Below are 20135 nucleotides of genomic sequence, written 5' to 3'. Positions count from 1 at the left end.
AGATCACTAGTTTGTTTGCTCTTTTATTAAGGGTCGCATTTCTATATTAACGGTTCTTTATGTCGACTACATAGAGGTGGATCGTTTTTGTACGTACTGCTTGTTGAATTACATAATGAGATGACCTCTTTTACTCAAAAAAAAAAAATACCAAATTTTAAATATTTGGACCATTAGATTAGTAAATATATCCAATGGTCTAAAATATTTGACAAAATGGTTGTATGGCAAACATCCGGATACCTAAGAAAATTCCTTCTTGATGGATATTATGTAAATGTACGTGTATCACCGATCTTTTTGATCTCTTATCTATTGATGTCTATGGATTCTGTCATATGATTCTTGTATCTTTGGAGATATACATTTTTGTCATTGGTTGTTCTGCAAAATTGGAAAGAAGCGTTGAAGAAGGTATAATGGGACACACGTGGATGGAGTGGCATGGTTTTGCTCTGATGGTTTTGACTCATCGTACAAGACCAGTGTGCAAGCTCAATATACAAGAGACCTGAAGGACTATATAGCGCGTGGTATGGCCGTATGGAATGTAGAGAAGACAAAATTTATGGCCAAGGGTTTAGAGATGCTTTCAAGGCTGTTAACAAATTCGGCCTTACTACACGTACCGGACCATATCGTCAAAAACAAATGTCTCCCTTGTTTGGTTTAATGGAAGTTTCGACGCCGTTCGATAATCAATGATGCAGTGCTGGAGAATTACCAATGTAATAATGTTAGATTTACTCATTGTCAATCACTTTAAATTTCTTTGATCTGTTCTCAGATACACTATGTGGTTGGCAAATATAGCAAAGAATGATACGCGAGGGTAATATTAGTTTTAGGAGAGAGTGCTTGTAGCCTCTCCTGGTTTTAACACATATAAGATCGAGAAGCAAAATCAATTCATGAGGTATCGATACGTACGCTCGTATAAAAAGCATCTGCGAACTCGATCACTTTTTTCTTGCAAATAACAAATAAATTGACGTCACCAAAATAAGCTGAAGCAAAAGCCATTGATGAAAAAAAAAAAAAAACAAAGTAAGTGCTTCAATAATCACTACTCGAAGTAAAAAAGTTCCTGTGTACAATTTAACCGCAGCAAGATGACCTCTGTGCAGCTAATCGGTTGATCCCAAGTGCCGCACGCTCGTGAATGCTCCTAGAAGCGTTCAATTCTGGCCTGATATCCCTGGCTAACGCAAGGAAAACCCCTTCCACATTCATGTTCGTCTTTGCACTGGTTTCGAAGAACTTGAGGCCGAACTCATCAGCAAGAGCCTGACCTCTAGATTTCGTCACTGCCCTTTTGCTTTCACCGATGTCAGCCTTGTTTCCCACCAGTATCTTCTTGACAATTACAGAAGGAGGGTGCTTTTCCTCCCCAATCCCTAAAGTGGTTGAATGATGGCTCATTAGTAACATCATACACCAACAGAATGCCCTTGGCTGCCTGGTAGCAACCTCTTGTGATTGTTTTGAACCGTTCCTGACCGGCTGTGTCCCAGATTTGCAACTTGATTCGTTCGCCGGCCATCGAGCTCAGTGGTTTTGACACTGAAGTCTATTCATATAATAGTCATGAAACTAGTATTGAAGGCTAGAGTTTGTCTGGAAATCGGAGAAGTAGACTGGGCTTCCCAGCGCCACTGTCACCGAGGAGGAGGAGCTTGATGAGGTCGAGATTAGGAGAGTCCTTGTACGCTCAGTATATATTGTAAACCTCGTAGTTTAGTTTTTGGAATGCATGCTTATGAGGAAAGCAATCTGAATTAAGGTATGTTCTTTCATTTCATAATCATTGGGAGGTTAAGCCTATAGCTTACTCGGAGAGAAACAAAATCAATCAAGACTAGTACGTAGGTAGGATAGGATTGGAGGCTTGCTAGTTAAAGCCTCTCCTAGTCTTAAATTCCTTGGTAGAGAAGCAAGATCTTCGTTAATCATAAGCCTTAATTATTAGCCCTAGTTATCATATATAATTGAAGAAATTTTAGTTTTGATCAAGAACATACCATATATGTCAATGTTATTTGTGAATTATGATTTCATGGAACACACAAAAAAGATAATTTTTCATGCGCAGTACAATTTAGTCCAGTGACATTAATCTCCCCTTTTATAAGTAGGAGACATGACCGGCTGGAGCTCTTATTTACAAGTGAGGAGGTGGAATTGATCCGGAATATACCTCTCAGTTTGAGAAACCCACGTGATCGAATAGTGTGGCATTTCGACAAACATGGGATCTATACTGTGAAGAGCGGGGGTACCATCTAGCTAGAAGTACAAGTAATTTGCAGGCACAAGCATCTACTTCCAGTGGTCACAGGGGCGGTTATAATGAGCTGTGGAAGTTAATATGGAGGGCCAAGGTTATGCCCAAAGTTATGTACCAAAAAAAAAAAGGTTATGCCCAAAGTTCGTATCTTTGTTTGGAGGCTAGCGAAAGATATTGTGCCTACTAAAGGGGCCCTAAGCAAGAAGGTAAATTTGTGTGATTATATTTGTCCTTTCTGTAGATGGGAGGAGGAAACGACCATGCATGTGTTCAAGAATTGTTCGGTGATTGCATGTTGCTGGTTATACAGCCCACTAGGGCTCCGGGCTCATAATCTCGATGCTAATAATATGAAGGACTGGATTTTGGGTGTAATTGAGAAGCTAAGCAAACAACAGGTGGGTGTTTTTTTCATGCAATTGTGGGCTATTTGGACTGAGAGAAACAAGCTGGCCTGGAATGGTGGTGAGTTCAATCCCATGCATGCAGTTACGTGGCCACTTAAATTGCTTCATGATTACCAAAGTTGTCATCCTTTGAAGGCACATAATAAGAGAGGTAAGGGCAACGTGGCTAAATGGGAGTTCCCTCCTAGAGGCAGACTTAAAGTTAATGTGGATGGTGCTTTTATGAGTGATACTGGAAGCGGTGGAGTGGGTGTAATTGTGAGGGATGATTATGGGCACTTTAAGGCGGCTTGGTCCAGATTTTGGCCGCATTTGTGTTCAGCCTTCCATAGTGAAGTAGAAGCTTGCAGGGCGGGGCTCTTGTTGGCCATTCATCAAGGATGGAAACAGATTGAGCTGGAAAGCGACTTGTCTCTGTTGCTGGCAGCCCTTAACAATCCAGTTGATGACAATAATTCTGAGGTAAGTCGGATCCTTGATGATTGTCGAGATTATATGCAAGAGTTTGATGTTATTAGGATTCGACATGTGAGTCGTGAAGCAAATAGTGCAGCGGATAGAATTGCTCACTTTGCGGTTAGATCATACTATTGATCTTACTTTGGATGAGGCTCCGGGCTTTTTGCAGGATGTCCTTTACGAAGATAACTGTAATGCTATTAAGCATGCTCGAGGTCAAGGTATTACGTCCCCCTCGATGCGGCAAATAATTAATATTAATAATATAGGCGTAGGGATGAGCTTCCCAGGTTGACTGGGTTCCAAACCCCATTTTTCAAAAAAAGTATGAGGTTGTGAGTTCGATTCATAAAAAACTAGTTGTTATATTTCTCAGTTGTTGATATAATAAAAGAAAAATTCACGAAAAAGAATCAGATTAAAACTCAACATCTTCGTTCCTTTTCCATTTCAAAAAGGTAAACATATTATCAGTTTTCAATCTCGACACAAGTCTAAGTACTATAACAGTTGTTGATGTAATAAAAGAAAAATTCACGAAAAAGAATCATATTAAAACTCAACATCTTTGTTCCTTTTCCATTTCAAAAAGGTAAACATATTATCAGTTTTCAATCTCGACACAAGTCTAAGTACTACTATAAAGTGGACAACACGCATCCCATATATTCAATATTCACATAAACTATCTATCCATAGTCATGGCTACTCAGTGTGGTGTCTGCAATGTAAATTCTGTAAGTATATTTTCATCTTATTGATTATGTGGTTTCTTTTTCACATCATCTCTATTATAGTTGAAAAGAATTACGTTTTCTGTTTCTACAGAATAAATTGAGCTACTATAAATTTTGGGAGGAATCTGTGTGTCGTGAACATGCCTCTGATGGGACTCTCAGGTGTTATACCTGTCACAGATTTAAGGTGTGTGGGAAGACATCTAATTTCAATTAACTCTACCAGTCATAGTTTGATAATGTAACTTAAGTTGGAGACTTATTTTCGTTTGGTTCAATTCATGCAGAAAGCTCAGGATCCAGAATATTTGGACCTTAATGATAATGGCAGAAAACTTTGCTCATATTGTTCTAGCATTGCTACCTTGGATCCAAAGGAATGCATGCCCCTTATTCAAAATGTGCGTGAATTTTATAAAAGTTTAAACCTCGTGGTGGATGAAACCATTCCTTTTTTGTTGGTCGACAAGGATATGATGTTCAAATTCATACCAGGTATATTATTATATATGATTCGTTTAGTATAAGGAATAAGAGCGAGAAGAATATGATTGACAGTCACTTCTATATTTTTTTTTTTCCTTCCAATCTTGTGTTTACAACTTTAGAAGAAGAGGTGTTAGCTCAGTGGTTAGAGCACCCACTACCCGGCCAAGATCCAAGTGCTGGGTTCGAGTCACACCATATGGGGGTACGAGTGAAATCATTTGATCCTCTTAAAAATAATAATAATAATAAGTTAAATTAATTCTTTAGAAGAGAACAGAATTGAAAATTTATTGATCATGAATCAGCTTTTCATACCATAAGTGCATTTTTTTTTGGTTCCCAACAACCTACAGTAGATCCTTACGGTAAAATAAATAAAAACTAAAAAAAAAACCAAGTTCTCTATCAAAAAGATATATATCTTGACTCTAGAAGTTAGTAAGGATCTTACAAGGAGAGTAGTAGTGATTCATGTATCATGTCTACCATATTTCCATCTTTCCTCACTCATTCTGAATTCGGCTCCCATCATGCAAGTTTAGTACATGCACCCGTAATGAATAAATTATATTTGTTGTATATGTTTAGTAGCTAAACATAAATTAATTACTACTTTTTGATGTTAAATCTTAGTTGTGTTTTCCTACGACCTTGATTTATTATGAGAGTGCGGCCTGTGCAGGCAAAAAGACGATTGGTACCATATGGTACAAGGACAGCAGTTTGCGTGCTTGCACAACGGTACGTATTCATCCATTTATGCATAAATTCAATTTATCGATTACAAGAAACAGAAAATCTGTCTATGCTATAATTAAAACCTTGCTCACTTTGGTTAATTTGTAAGCAGATTAACAAATGTTCAACGCGTGAAGGAATTATTAAGGTGGAGAAACACACAGAGAGGTTAACCCGACGTTGCAACTTATTAACCCTGCGACGAAAAAGTTCAGTAAAGGCATTGATAATTTTGTTCGGTTCACCGGGGTATATTAACTATGTTTTATTTTTTATAGTAGATTCGTACATATATTTGCAATTTTATGTATCTGATATGTAAGTTTTGTCTACTAATTGCAGAGTCCGCATGGGTGAAACAATGGCACATGAGATGATGCATGCATGGTTTTACCTTCAAGGTCTGAATCTTGATTAAGCTTTGTTAAGTTTTCTCAGGAAAAAACATAATAAACTTGTGTATTTCATATGCAGCTATACTATCAGTGAATCAATAAAACAAGTACATAATCTGGGCCAAAGAAAAAAGGGACCTAAAAATCAGAAATATTACTTGCATATATGATACTAGCCACTTAGCACACGCCAATTTGCTTTTAAAATTTTATTTCAAAGATTTTTTTTTCTTTGCCGAAAATATTTCATAACAACAAATATATATATATATATATATAGTTATTATCAGCATGAGAACTATTTTTGTTGATTTATTATTATGTCCTCGAAATATGAAGCTGTATTCATATTAGATAAATGGCAACTCTGGACTTTAAAAAATGTAACCATATATCTTAATCTCTGTTGGTTTAATATATAAGCTAGATATTATCCAGTTTCTTTTGATTTTTACATATTTATTATTATTTGGTGGATAGGTTGTAGAGGGAAATTGGAAAGAAGTGTTGAAGAAGGCATTTGCAGTTTAATGGGATACATGTGGATGGAGTGGTTTTGTACTAGTGGTGTTGACTCCTTTTACAAAACCAGTGTACAAGTTCAATATACAAAAGACTTGAAAGATTATATGGCGCATTGTATGGAACGTAATCAAGACAAAATTTATGGCCAAGGATTTAGAGATGCTATCAAGGCTGTTAGCAAGTTTGGCTTCAACTATACAGTGGACTATATCGTCGAGAACAAATGCCTCCCTTGTGAAATGGATCCAGCTCCTCTGCAGTGCAGAGGGTGTGCAGTTATGTAAATTTACTAAAATCTGGAGCTTCCAATTGATCTAATGTCTAAAACATAGCCACATCAGCTCATATCATTGGGTCTTTTTCTTCTCAACTTTCCTAACGCTGTCGTTAACTCCTTGAAGACGAAAAACAAAAAAATCCGAACGAACGAAGAACTGACGAACTGGGATTTTCTTCAGATGCAGTTGCAGTAGAGAACAAATTAAGAACACAAATGCTAATGATCACCCTTAATTCCTTAAATTGTTTCATGAAATAGGACCTAATATAAAATTATAAATTATGGCAACCGCCTTAATTCTCACGCCATTTCAAAACCGCCTTAAATTGTTTCATGAAATAGGACCTTCAATGACAAATCCCTCTAATACCTTGTTTTCATCTCAACCTTCAGGTCTTTTTCACATGCTAATACTTTGATTCCGAAAGGCAGAGGAGGAAAAAGAAAGGACAAGGAGAAAAAAGACGATAGAGGGGAATCAGGGGATAGATAGAATTCAGTTCGGATTTTAGGGTTTTTGTTTTTTTTTCCTCCTTGTGGAGTTGTGGTATTTTAACGACGTTAAGATTCATTTAAGAAGAAGAAAAGTCCAAAAAACAATGTTAGCTTATGTGGCACAATTAAATTCATTGGATTAGAAAGAGGATTAGGATTTTATGAAATTTAGGTAAATTAACTTTAGAGGATCCAAATCCTGTGAAATTTAGTATCTTAGTTGTTTAATGGAAACTCCAAGATTGATTATCATTCATGGGAAGGATTAATTAGTGATGTAAACCAAAGAAATTACTACTGCAACCCAAAAGTTTTCTTTACTCTTTGCCTACGGTATGGTATGTGTCCATTTACTCAAATTAATCCTAAATTTATTTCACATATTCTGGAGAGCCTAGAACTAATTACCAGCATCATACCTATAAGCCACGATCTATCTCACTTATCTCTGAAATATTATCATCATCTAACTCAAAAGAAAGTAGTAATTGAAATCGGTAAACAAGGATTGTGGTCAACTGACGAGGTTTTCAAGTTGCTTCCGTGTTCCGATAGCAAGGCTAGGGAAGAACAGTAGTGGTCGTAGTCGTTGCCAAACTTGTTGCAGGTAGCATGAACTTATTTGCCGTTGTCGTCGTCGTCCTTGTTTTTGTGGCGTCGGCAAGGAGTATTGCCTGATTTGCCTCACGGACTCTGTCCAAATCATGGTGCAAAGACTTGAGGTCTTGGTTCAGGGGCTCTTTTTCACGGACAATTCTTAGGGGGTGAACGAGCATATATTCACCATATTGTCGATTAACAATTTTCTCCACAATTTCGATTTCTCACTTGGTTGCTCTTGAGTTTCAGGTTTTCGCTACTTCAAGTTCCTAGCCGTGCCATCCTCCATCTTTGCCGTGATCTTCACCTTGTGCCACCACCTTGGAGCTGCTTTGGGTCTTTGGGACGTGATCAAGGGTTGTTCTTACCACCTTCCATATGTTTTCTTCACGGTTTAGTGTTCTTGTAGTTGTAATTACTGTTTTGATTTTCTTATGTGTAAAACCGAAACCATGAGTTGACAATCTGATTTTTGAATGCGATTTTGATGTTCGTTTCAATGTTTGATTTGTTTATGTGACGTTGAAGGCCACATCATGGTTTCGGTTTTACACATAAGAAAATCAAAACAGTAATTACAACTACAAGAACACTAAACCGTGAAGAAAACATATGGAAGGTGGTAAGAACAACCCTTGATCACGTCCCAAAGACCCAAAACAGCTCCAAGGTGGTGGCACAAGGTGAAGATCACGGCAAAGATGGAGGATGGCACGGCTAGGAACTTGAAGTAGCGAAAACCTGAAACTCAAGAGCAACCAAGTGAGAAATCGAAATTGTGGAGAAAATTGTTACCCTTGAGACGTCAAATACACTAGGTATATTTAGGAGAACGTCTCAAAGCACTCCCAATTCGTTTCTACTTGACTTCTCTTAGTTTGTGTTGATCTAGGACTTCTTTGACACAAAACATATTTCCGGCAGGATTGACCTCAGTGCACTAAAACGGCCATAATTTCTTCTAGAAAAAGATATCGATGAACAGTAAAAATCTCTAGAAACTAGACATCCGTAGATTTCCAACCATATAAAGATCATAATTTTCTGAGCTCTGAGCGATTTATGACACTCCGTTGAAGTTGACTGATTTGCACAGACAGATTTCCGAATCTGTAATGGATTTGACTTTTAAAGCACAAGTTAAGTCCAATTCGATTTTCCTTTACATCACATGCCTCCTATATATCTTCCACGCCTTGTTGAAGAATGAAACGTCAAGAACCCCCTAGAACCTTCAAGAATCTCACGGCAATTCCAATCCTTACTCAACTAGAAATCCAAACTCCACATTGCTTTGCAATTCGAATTCCTTGAGACTTCCTCCTCATGTGCACGGCATATGATCTTCTTGAAACTTCTAGATGCTTCATGAACGTTCCAAGACTCTCCTAGTATGAGTAGAACTCCATATGCAAGTAGGTTTCCTAGTTGAATACGAACTTCTTTTCTGCGATTCTTCTACACTCTTTCGGAACCTTCTTGAGTAATCCTTATCCAACATGGACTCCTTGTCACACTAGGATTCCTTATCTGAGTAGAACTGCGCTTCCTTGTCCAAGTAGAACTTCTAATTTCCGCGACTTAAGAGTTTGAATCCAAGTCAGCTTCTGATTCCTACTCCAACTGGGATTCCTTTTCCTAGTCAAACTGGGAGAACTTCCATGTCTTCATTTCTTTCCATTTCTGCGCCACTTGTGCCTTCCTTAGCCATCTTTGGACTTTGAGACTCCATTTTACCTGAAAAACACTAACTAAGTTAAATTGATCAAGATAAAGAAAATAACTTAGCAAAATATAGGGTTTAATCATTATAAACGTCGCATTTTATGCTCCTATCAAATTCCCCCACACTTAGCTTTTGCTAGTCCCTTAGCAAAATCAACATAACAAACCAAAAAGACTACAACACAAAATAAAGACCAACGAAAATACTAAGTATAGAAAACGAAAAACACAAGGACACAAAGACAAGAAAACGTTGAAGATACTTAGACAAAGTCAAAACAAAAACGTCACATACGTACTAAGACTCAAAAAATTGACACACAAATGACTTCTACGCCCTTTAACATATTGTCTCAGAAATCTCATACTTTCAAGTCACCAAGATTAGCACTTAACCAAGCATCACATCTTCAAGATATTAAAGAGCTAATTACAAAATATAATCCACATATAAGCATGTAAGACTTGGGGGTAAACAATGGTGATGGGTGTAGCTCAACATATTTCAAACAAGTCATGATTCAAACCTCACATAGATATATCACTCTTTCTTCTCTCAGATTCAAGGTTCATGCTTAAAAGCTTATTCACTCAAGTATATGTGAAAGAATAGCAAATAGATCACACATATATAAGAAACGAAAGCACATATATTCATATTTTTCTTCAAAAGATCTCATGAAAGATATCAACTACTTGCACGGATGAACCCAAGCCATAAGTTCAACAGTTATAACTCATCTCCACAGATCAAAGGCTGTCCCATCTTAAGAATCAAAGAGGTCTTACAATTAAGGTTGTAATGAGGCCAAGGCTTAAGGTTTAAAGAAACGAAGGGATAGGAAATCACAAATCCTAAAAACCTAGTAGAGCACTTGTTGATGTAGAGAGACCACTTTCGAAATCCACCATGTATAAGTGACGCCAAGTATCCTCCAAGGGCTTATAAAAAGGGCCAAGTGCCATCATGTTGGGCCCAAACTTCATTCTAACCTTCTTTTGAACAAGTGTGAATCAGACAAAGACCAAATTTCTCAACAATGGGCCTTCACTTCAAAACAAACTCCAAATCCACTAAGTATAGGGGACTGAAATCCATAAACTTAAACAATAAACATACACATTTTCTTTTAATTGCCGTAATATTTCCTTTCTTTCTTTTTTTTACGATTTCAATCTTTCTTTTCCTCTTCTTTTTTTCGGCAATTACATACAATATTTCTTATGGACAAGTCTACCCCCACACTTGAACTTCTTCATGTCTTCAAAATGCATTCTTGACGCCAAAACTCCAAGCAAAGTCTCAAAAATATGCTCCACTAAGTCTTTAGAACAAAGGGTAAAGATATAACTATACTAGGGTTAAGGGTTAAGGAATTTTGAGGGTGATGAAATAAAAGGCTCAATGTAGGCTCAAAAATGGTTAAACTAGGGGAGTCCCACGACGGGCACAAATAGGGACACAGGCTATATTTGGCTATGGTGGTAAAATCCTAAGTTGTCTTTATCATTTCCGAAATCAGGGACATATATTGATAAAAGTTTCAACAAGCATAAAAGTGAATTCTAGCATTCTCTAGTCCATCAAACTTAATCTATGGCAAGTAATCAATCAAGATGAAAGAATAATGAGATCAACAAAATCATCGCCAAGAAAATAAGAGTATAATTCATTTTTTCATTTAATCACTCAACAAAGAAAGGGCACATGGCTCAAATTCTCACAAGGGTTATTATGAATGATAACTTATCTTCCACATGTTCATATTCTGTACCAAAGTTACGCATACACCATATCTACTACACATTCATATGCTTTTCATAAATCATAATTAACCAAAGAATATCATCAAACATTATCTCAATCTTGTGATCCTCTTTTAGCCTTAATTTCAGAGATATAAGCTCATCCTAGACAGTTAAAAGGGCATCCTAAGACTCGATCACAAAACAAAACAAAAACAACACATAAATGACGCAACAAACATGACAAAAACGTTTTGGACTGAGGGATATTTCTCTTCTCTTTTCGGTAACTCCTTTGGAACATGACCAGGTGAAGAGAGGAACGATTTTGGCGGAGCTCAGCTCACTTGATTGACAGGGGACGAGACCCTTTGTCAGCACTTCTCATATCCAAACTAAACCTTAGACATCACATCCCATTGGATGCGCCTACGATGAAGAAGATATTTACCCAAAATTCATTTTGACTCTAACAATAAACAAACAAACAAACAAAACAAAGAACAAAAGTTTAAAACCGAAACACAAGACCTAAAACAAGTTAACGCAAATTGTTTTTATTTTTTTGAATTTTCCGATTTTTTATTTTGTTTTCTTTTTATAACCACAAAACTAGCTCCTAAAAACAAAGTGAAACATTATACCCTTCCCCCACACTTAAATCATGCATTGTCCTCAATGTATAAACAAGTATAAAGCATACAAAGCATCAATCAAGCATGGCATAAGAGATAACGCAAGAAATCCAAAAAGAAAAACAAAGTGTACGAAAATAAAAGAGAAGGGAAGAGTTCAAGAAAGTAAATCTGCGTCGATGGCTCCTCCACAGCTACAGTTGAAATGGGTTGCCTCCCATGCAGCGCTTAATGTTTAAAGTCTTTCAGCCTAGACTTGCACCTTCATTTACTCCTCTGGTTGTGGCGCATCTTGGAGGGGTACATCCTCCACATTGTGCTCCACAAACGCCTCATAGTAAGGCTTAAGACGATGACCATTCACCTTAAATTCTGCTCCAGTTGTGTGACTCTTTATCTGTATAGCACCATGAGGAAAAACATTAGTAACAATAAAAGGGCCAACCCATCTAGAACGCAACTTACCAGGAAAAAGTCTTAATCTAGAATGGAATAAAAGAACTTTTTGACCAACTACAAAGGTCTTTCCACGAATCATCTTATCATGAAAAGCCTTTGTCTTTTCCTTGTAAATCCTTGCACTATCATAGGCATCATTCCGAATTTCCTCAAGCTCATTGAGTTGCAACTTCCTATGAAGTCCAGCTGCATCCAAGTCCATGTTAAATGTCTTAACTGCCCACCAAGCTTTATGCTCCAACTCCACAGGCAAGTGACAAGGCTTCCCATACACCAAACAAAATGGAGACATCCCAATTGGCGTTTTATAAGCTGTCCTATATGCCCATAAGGCATCCTCCAAACATTGACTCCAATCTTTCCTTGAAGGGTCCACGGTTTTCTCAAGTATCCTCTTGATCTCCCCATTTGAAACTTCTACTTGTCCACTCGCTTGAGGATGATAAGGCGTTGAAACCTTATGAGTAACGTTGTACTTCCTAAGCAAAGCCTCAATGGTCTTGATGCAAAAGTGAGAACCTCCATCACTAATGAGTGCTCTAGGCATGCCAAACCTACTAAAAATGTTAGACTTTATAAACTCTGCAACAACCTTAGAATCATTAGTCCTGGTGGTTTTCGCTTCCACCCACTTAGAAACATAATCAACAGCCAAGAGAATATAAAGAAAACCATTAGATGAGGGAAAATGACCCATAAAATCTATACCCCAAACATCAAAGATTTCGACAATAATAACAGGAGTTAAAGGCATTTGATCTCTAGGTCCTAAATTACCGGTTCTTTGGCATCTATCACATGTCATACAAAAATTATATGAATCTTTAAATATAGTAGGCCAATAAAAACCACATTCCAACACCTTCTTAGCAGTTTTATCAGTGCCAAAATGACCACCACATTGTTTAGAATGACAAAATTCAAGTATAGCTTTTTGTTCGTTATTAGGCACACATCTCCTTATCAATTTATCAGAACAATATTTCCACAAATAAGGATCATCCCAAACATATTGTCTAGCGAAAAACTTAAGTCTATCACGTTGAGCACTTAGCATATTACTAGGGAATGTTTTAGACACCAAATAATTAACAATATCTGTATACCAAGGCTCACTACTGAGACTACAAGGACAGAACGAGATGTGATCCCCGCGCACAAAGAAAGAGTTACAACGATTACTGGGTAAGATCAACTTCCTGAGACGTTTCATATCTAACTCTGCAGGTAAAATCCAGCCCTTTTCCCCACTACTGAGACTACAAGGACAGAACGAGTTTGTGTGGGAACCTCAACACCAAGATGCTTTTGACAAGATTAAGGCCTATCTGGTGAGCCCGCCAGTACTCGTTCCACCTAGAGTTGGATTTCCATTAAAGTTGTATATTTCAGCAGCTAAGGCGTCCATTGGTAGCCTACTCGCCCAGGATGATGAGGAAGGTGTCGAGCATGCCATTTTTTACCTCAGTAGGACATTGACGGATTGCGAAACCAGGTATACTTCCATGGAAAAATTGTGTCTTACATTGTACTTCTCAGCATGCAAGTTGCAACACTACATGTTATCCTTTACCACTTGCATTATCGCTCAAACCGACCTGGTTAAGTACATGTCGCGACCTATTCTGCGAGGTCGTATTGGCAAGTGGGTACTGGCCTTATCCGAATTCTCGCTACAATACGTTCCAAAGAAAGCAGTGAAGGGACAAGCCATCGTAGACTTTCTAGCACATCACCCTATGTTGGATGTCCCCACAGGGAAAGAGTTAGAGATTGCGATCGCAACCACAACTCGACCAGATTTGGCGCGCATTCCAGAATATGCTATTTGGTATCAAGCCACAATCTCCCTTCAACCCTGGATATTATTTTTTGATGGCTCAAGAACAGAAACACTAGCAGGGGCAGGGATTGTTCTGGAAAACCCAGCGGGTGATCGTTTTTCTTATTCTTTCCAATTGGAGTTTAAGTGCACCAATAATCAAGCAGAGTATGAGGCCCTCATTATTGGCCTAGAAGTGTTACTGGAGCTCGGAGTAAGAGATGTCCAAGTACGCGGTGATTCTTTGCTTGTCATAAATCAACTTCAAGAGAAGTACAGGTGTGTGAGCTGCTTGCTTGTACCATATTTGAATCGCGCCATTGAACTTCTGAATCAATTCAATGACGTGGATTTGGAATATATTCCTCGCGAGCGCAACTTTGTGGCCAACAAACTTGCTCAACTGGCTACAGGCATTACTTTGAAATATGGGGTTCGCGAGCGAATCCTGAAAGTTGAACGACGCACGCTGCCTTCTTGGCTCGCGCGACCTGACCCGCCAGATGATCCAGTCGTCGCGGTCCTTGAACCTATTGATATAGACTGGCGCATCCCTTTGATTACTTACTTAAAGCAACCAGACGCTGCTGCAGACAGGAAGACTCTTTTTCTTGCCTTAAATTACTTCCTCAAAGGCGATGAGCTGCGCTGACGAGGCAAAGATGGCATAGATTTCCGGTGTGTGTTTGGCCGCGATGCGAGGCGTTTGATGCGAGAAGGACATGCCAACGTATGTGGAGCCCATCAAGCGGGTCCAAAGATGCATTGGCTCATCAGGCGACATAGGTATTATTGGCCCAGCATTTTGAAAGACTGTATCACGTTCGCAAAAGGCTGTCAGGATTGCCAGGCTCATGGACCAGTTCAGCATATTCCCAATATTCCCATGCAGCCTATTATTAAACCTTGGCCTGCCCGAGGCTGGGCCTTGGACTTGATTGGCATGATTCATCCCCATTCGTCACTCCAACACAAGTTCATCATCGTCGCTACGGATTTCTTCACTAAATGGGTGGAAGCTGAACCTCTGAAAGAGGCCTTGGAGCAACCATTCGCCAATTTAGGGGTCATCATGGGCCGGGCTAGGGCCGGCCCTACCCTAAATTTTAGAGCTTAGGGTCGGGTCGGGCCGGGTAGGGTCGGGCCAGGGCTTAAATATGCTAACCCTTACCCGCCCGAAAAGCCCGATCCGTTAGGGCCGAAAGGGCCGGCCCTCAAATAGGGCCTAATAGGGCTGAAATGGGCCAAAAAGGGCCTTATTTTGTTTAACAAAAAAAAAAACATTATTTTTTTCTTCTCAAAATATGGCTTAATGGTATATATTGGTGATATAAGACTCATTGTTTTTTATTGAACATATTTTATATTAATATAATACTTGTAACTTATAACATTTATTAATATTACTTAAGGTGGTTATATTCAATTAACTATTTATATAAATCTCCCAATATTAATTGTTGTCTAACAAAGAAAATTGAAATTAAAGAAAACAAAACTTATGAAATCAATTACAAAGAAAGAGATAAATTGCATATTATAGAAAAAAGAGAAACGTTATTAAAAAATAGTAAAAAAAATATGGTTTATTCGGGCGGGCCAAAAATTTCGAAATGGAAATTGATCAATCTGACAATGCTCATGGAGGGTAACAAGCCTAATAAACTAGTTATACTACATTACAAGGCATATAAGGATTATGTGCGATCCAAAAATTTTAAAATGAAAATCGACCAATCTGAAAATTCTTATATGTTTATACAATAGTGATAAGTATTGTGTAAAGAAATTAGGCCGATCCGCCGTGAATAAGGCGTCCAAAGTAGCGGTCAACGCTTTGCACAAGCAAACTTCCCTAAGGGGAGAGGCACCATGCGCGGACAAACGTTGCGGAATTTTGACATCCGTAAGTAGACCCCCTACCCATGAGAGTGTGGGAGCTGAAAGATCGAAAAAAATGAATTGCCAAGGACCGATTAAGAGCATATTTGTTTTATGTTCTATTTAGGGTATTGAGTTGACCGGGTAGATCGAGGTCCAACCGAAGGCGGAAATTGCTGAAATTTCTACCACTAACATATATTCATATGAAAACAACATCCAGCGGTTCATTTTAAAAAATTCCATTTCGTCCCCCATTTTGCTCATGGAGGGTAACAAGCCTAATAAACTAGTTATACTACATTACAAGACATATAAGGATTATGTGAGATCCAAAAATTTTGAAATGAAAATCGACCAATCTGAAAATTCTCATATGTTTATACAACATTGATAGGTATTTTGTAAAGAAATTAGGCCGATCCGCCGTGAATAAGGCGTCCAACGTAGCGGTCAACGCTTTGCACAAGCAAACTTCCCTAAGGGGAGCGGCACCATGCGCGGACAAATGTTGCGGAATTTTGACATCCATAAATGGACCCCCTACCCATGAGAGTGTGGGAGCTGAAAGATCGAAAAAAGTGAATTGCCAAGGACCGGTTAAGAGCATATTTGTTTTATGTTCTATTAAGGGTATTGAGTTGACCGGGTAGATCGAGATCCAACCGAATGCGGAAATTGTTGAAATTTCTACCACTAACATATATTCATATGAAAACAACATCCAACGGTTCATTTTAAAAAATTCCATTTCGTCCCCCATTTTGCTCATGGAGGGTAACAAGCCTAATAAACTAGTTATACTACATTACAAGGCATATAAGGATTATGTGAGATCCAAAAATTTTGAAATGAAAATCGACCAATCTGAAAATTCTCATATGTTTATACAACATTGATAGGTATTGTGTAAAGAAATTAGGCCGATCCGCCGTGAATAAGGCGTCCAACGTAGCGGTCAACGCTTTGCACAAGCAAACTTCCCTAAGGGGAGCGGCACCATGCGCGGACAAACGTTGCGGAATTTTGACATCCATAAATGGACCCCCTACCCATGAGAGTGTGGGAGCTGAAAGATCGAAAAAAGTGAATTGCCAAGGACCGGTTAAGAGCATATTTGTTTTATGTTCTATTTAGGGTATTGAGTTGACTGGGTAGATCGAGGTCCAACCGAATGCGGAAATTGTTGAAATTTCTACCACTAACATATATTCATATGAAAACAACATCCAACGGTTCATTTTAAAAATTCCATTTCGTCCCTCATTTTGCTCATGGAGGGTAACAAGCCTAATAAACTAGTTATACTACATTACAAGACATATAAGGATTATGTGTGATCCAAAAATTTTGAAATGAAAATCGATCAATCTGAAAATTCTTATATGTTTATACAATAGTGATAGGTATTGTGTAAAGAAATTAGGCCAATCCGCCGTGAATAAGGCACCTAATGGAGCGGTCAACGCTTTGCACAAGCAAACTTCCCTAAGGGGAGCGGCACCATGCGCGGACAAACGTTGCGGAATTTTGACATCCATAAGTAGACCCCCTACCCATGAGAGTGTGGGAGCTGAAAGATAGAAAAAAGTGAATTGCCAAGGACTGGTTAAGAATATATTTGTTTTATGTTCTATTTAGGGTATTGAGTTGACCGGGTAGATCGAGGTCCAACCGAATGCAGAAATTGTTGAAATTTCTACCACTAACATATATTCATATGCAAACAACATCCAGCGGTTTATTTTAAAAAATTCCATTTCGTCCCCCATTTTGCTCATTAAGAAGTTAACATTACATTGGTAAAAACGTTTCAACTCGACCAATTGATTATTTTTAGTTATGTTGATTACTTGATTTATTTCAAAATTGGTATTACATGAATATATTGTCCAATTTGAAATAATAGCTTTGTAATTATTACAGTTAATTAGTTAACAGTAATTATTGGTAAATATTAAAATACCCATAAGATTATATTAAAACGGCGGCATTTTTGCCGAATTAACGGTTAATTCTTTAAAAAAAATTATTTTTTTCTTCTCAAAATATGGCTCAATTTAAAAGACTCATTTCCTAATATGGTAGATTGAAATAATTTTCTACACTTCCATAGTTTTATTACTTTTATACATATAACACATGTAATAGAAAATAACAAAAATAAAATATAAATTTTAGGGCCGGGTTAGGGCCGGGCTTTAAGGGCCGGGCCGGGCCTAGCCCTTACGGGCTCAATCGGGCCAGGCCGTAGGGTAGGGCCGGGCTTTATTTGTGTGACCCATACCCTACCCTAAATAAAAAAGGGTCGGGCCGGCCCGCCCTAATGGAAGGGCCGGGCCAGGCTTCGGCCCTACGGGCCGGGCGGGCTTAGGGCCCAAGGGCCATATGATGAGGCCTACGCCAATTCATCTTTCGAAATATTATATGCAGGTTTGGCGTCCCCGAGGTGTTAGTATTGGACAGGGGGCAGCATTTATGGGTGGTGATGTGGAGCAGCTCGTCAACGACTTCGGCATCCAGTTTCTCCACAGCACACCTTATTACGCTCAGTCTAATGGTCAAGCAGAGGCCAGTAACAAGATTATCATTACCCTACTAAAGAAGATGCTTGTTGAAAACCCTCGCCAATGGCACGAGACATTGTATGAAACGTTGTGGGCCTATCGCACTTCAAAGCGAACTCCTACTGCCACAACGCCCTATGCACTCATGTTTGGTCACGACGCGGTTTTACCTTTGGAGATCAATGTTCACTCTCTACGCGTCCAAGATCAACATCATTTGATTGGTGATGACTACGTCCAGGCCATGTGGCAGGAGCACGAAGACCTTAGCGGACAGCGCTTAGAGGCTTTGGACAACTTAGTGATGGAGAAGCAACGCATCGCTCGGGCCAATGATAAGAGAACTCGCGGCCGCAGTTACAAAGAGGGCAAGCTCGTTTGGAAGGCAGTCCTTCCATTTGGTGAGAAGTTGACCGGTCGTGGTAAATGGACCCCACGCTGGGAAGGGCCTTTTGTGGTTCATAGAATTCTGGAACGTGGGGCTTTTCACCTCAAAGATTTGGATGGCGACCTCCACCGCAACCCTATCAATGGCAGATTCTTAAAGAAATACTACCCCAGCGTTTGGGAATTTGAAGATCCCCCAGATTCTTCCGTTGCAAGGACAGGGGGGCAAACATAGTGTCCCTTGGCTCGCCTCATCCCTTGTAATTAGGCCTTTTCAGGGTGGCCTCGTTCACCTGTCTTCGCTTCACCTACGAACACTAGGGGGGCAACACTCTATGCATAAATGCCTTTATAATGGCCATTATTTTCGCATTAGCCATTATTTTTGCAGTAATTCATCTGGCAATTTTTTTGAACATTTTCGTTCAATATCCTTGACAATATGTGTTAGGAATGTGTGTAAGGGCCTATACCAGAGGCCTTATTATATCGTATTGTTTTTAGCAAATAAGAAAATTTCGAATCTTTCATTCATGAAGTGGCTTTGCGGCTAAAAGCAAGACAATGTGTTCGAGAAAATTACATTAACGATATACAAAGCCAGAAAGTGGCTAAAACAACTAATAAGGATTCATGTCTTCTATGAGCCTCCCGATCTTGCGGCAAGAAGGGTTGATGAGATATTCACTCTTACTCTTCCTCTCTTCACCATCCTTTGATCTGAGTCGCAGCTGCTATCATTTGTACTGGAAGAAGAGGGAAGGAAATAATCCATCGCAACCCTTCCAGTTGGTTATCCTCCGGGATGGAGACAGAATCAGTGCTGGAGTGCGACCCAGTTGCCTCACCTACCTCCAGGGGGAAAACAGAAGTCGGCTCATCAGACCCCGGAGGTAGGCCGCGGAAGAAGAACGGTCGGCCTCAAGTGGCCTTTCGTCCTTCTTCACTTTGCTCCGCGCGGAGAAATCTGAAGAGAAGGACTCCCCGGCATGTGTTGCCCCGCGTTAGGAGCTCCTCGTGTTTTTCAACCTACCCAAAACCTAGGATGTTTCATCCAGGCTTTCATAGACCAAAGACACGAGGTTGCCTAAGATTAGGCCATAAGGCCTACCCAGGCAGTGAGATTAAGCCATAAAGCCTAAGATCTAGAGGCTAAGGGCGAGATCGTATGGAGAAGATTTGAGAAATAGAAGGAAGAGGAGAAAGGCTTGCAAGGTCATTTCTGGGTAAGCCACGTTTGCGTAAGTTTTCATCTTTCCAAAGTATTGATACTTATAGAGGCCTGCCTCAGTGGCCTCAACCCTTGGATATGAGCAGTTGAAGATGTTTCAACGCCTTCAATGGGAATATCAATAGAATTCAATGCTGAGATCTCAGAAATAAACGGAATTGAATACGCGTGGACGAGAGAGCGGTCTCCAAGGAGGTAACTACTCCTTTTCGAGATTATCTTTTTGAAACTGTTTTTGTGCTGTTAAAGCAAAAATTGAACAGAGCTATT

The 20135-nt window shown here is 39.1% G+C and overlaps 1 protein-coding gene, 1 long non-coding RNA gene and 1 pseudogene across 2 annotated transcripts; 2 read left to right on the top strand and 1 right to left on the bottom strand.

The window, feature by feature from the left end:
• Positions 1-1098: 1098 nt before the first annotated feature.
• Positions 1099-2238, bottom strand: LOC112171485 (annotated as a pseudogene).
• A 309-nt stretch (positions 2239-2547) lies between these two features.
• On the top strand, positions 2548-3288 carry LOC121050032. The gene has a single exon (XM_040508570.1). It carries the CDS (start codon positions 2548-2550, stop codon positions 3286-3288), a length of 741 nt encoding a protein of 246 aa, XP_040364504.1.
• A 1988-nt stretch (positions 3289-5276) lies between these two features.
• LOC121049905 lies at positions 5277-6110 on the top strand. The gene is made up of 3 exons (XR_005801600.1): positions 5277-5366; positions 5460-5518; positions 5993-6110. It is a non-coding gene; the product is annotated as an uncharacterized LOC121049905 (long non-coding RNA).
• The last annotated feature ends 14025 nt before the right edge of the window (positions 6111-20135 follow it).

The sequence above is a fragment of the Rosa chinensis genome, chromosome 6 (genome assembly GCF_002994745.2).
Source record: "Rosa chinensis cultivar Old Blush chromosome 6, RchiOBHm-V2, whole genome shotgun sequence".
NCBI classification, from domain to species: Eukaryota; Viridiplantae; Streptophyta; class Magnoliopsida; order Rosales; family Rosaceae; genus Rosa; species Rosa chinensis.
The sequence above is the reverse complement of the archived record's forward strand: the minus strand, read 5'-3'. Positions and strand labels throughout refer to the sequence as shown.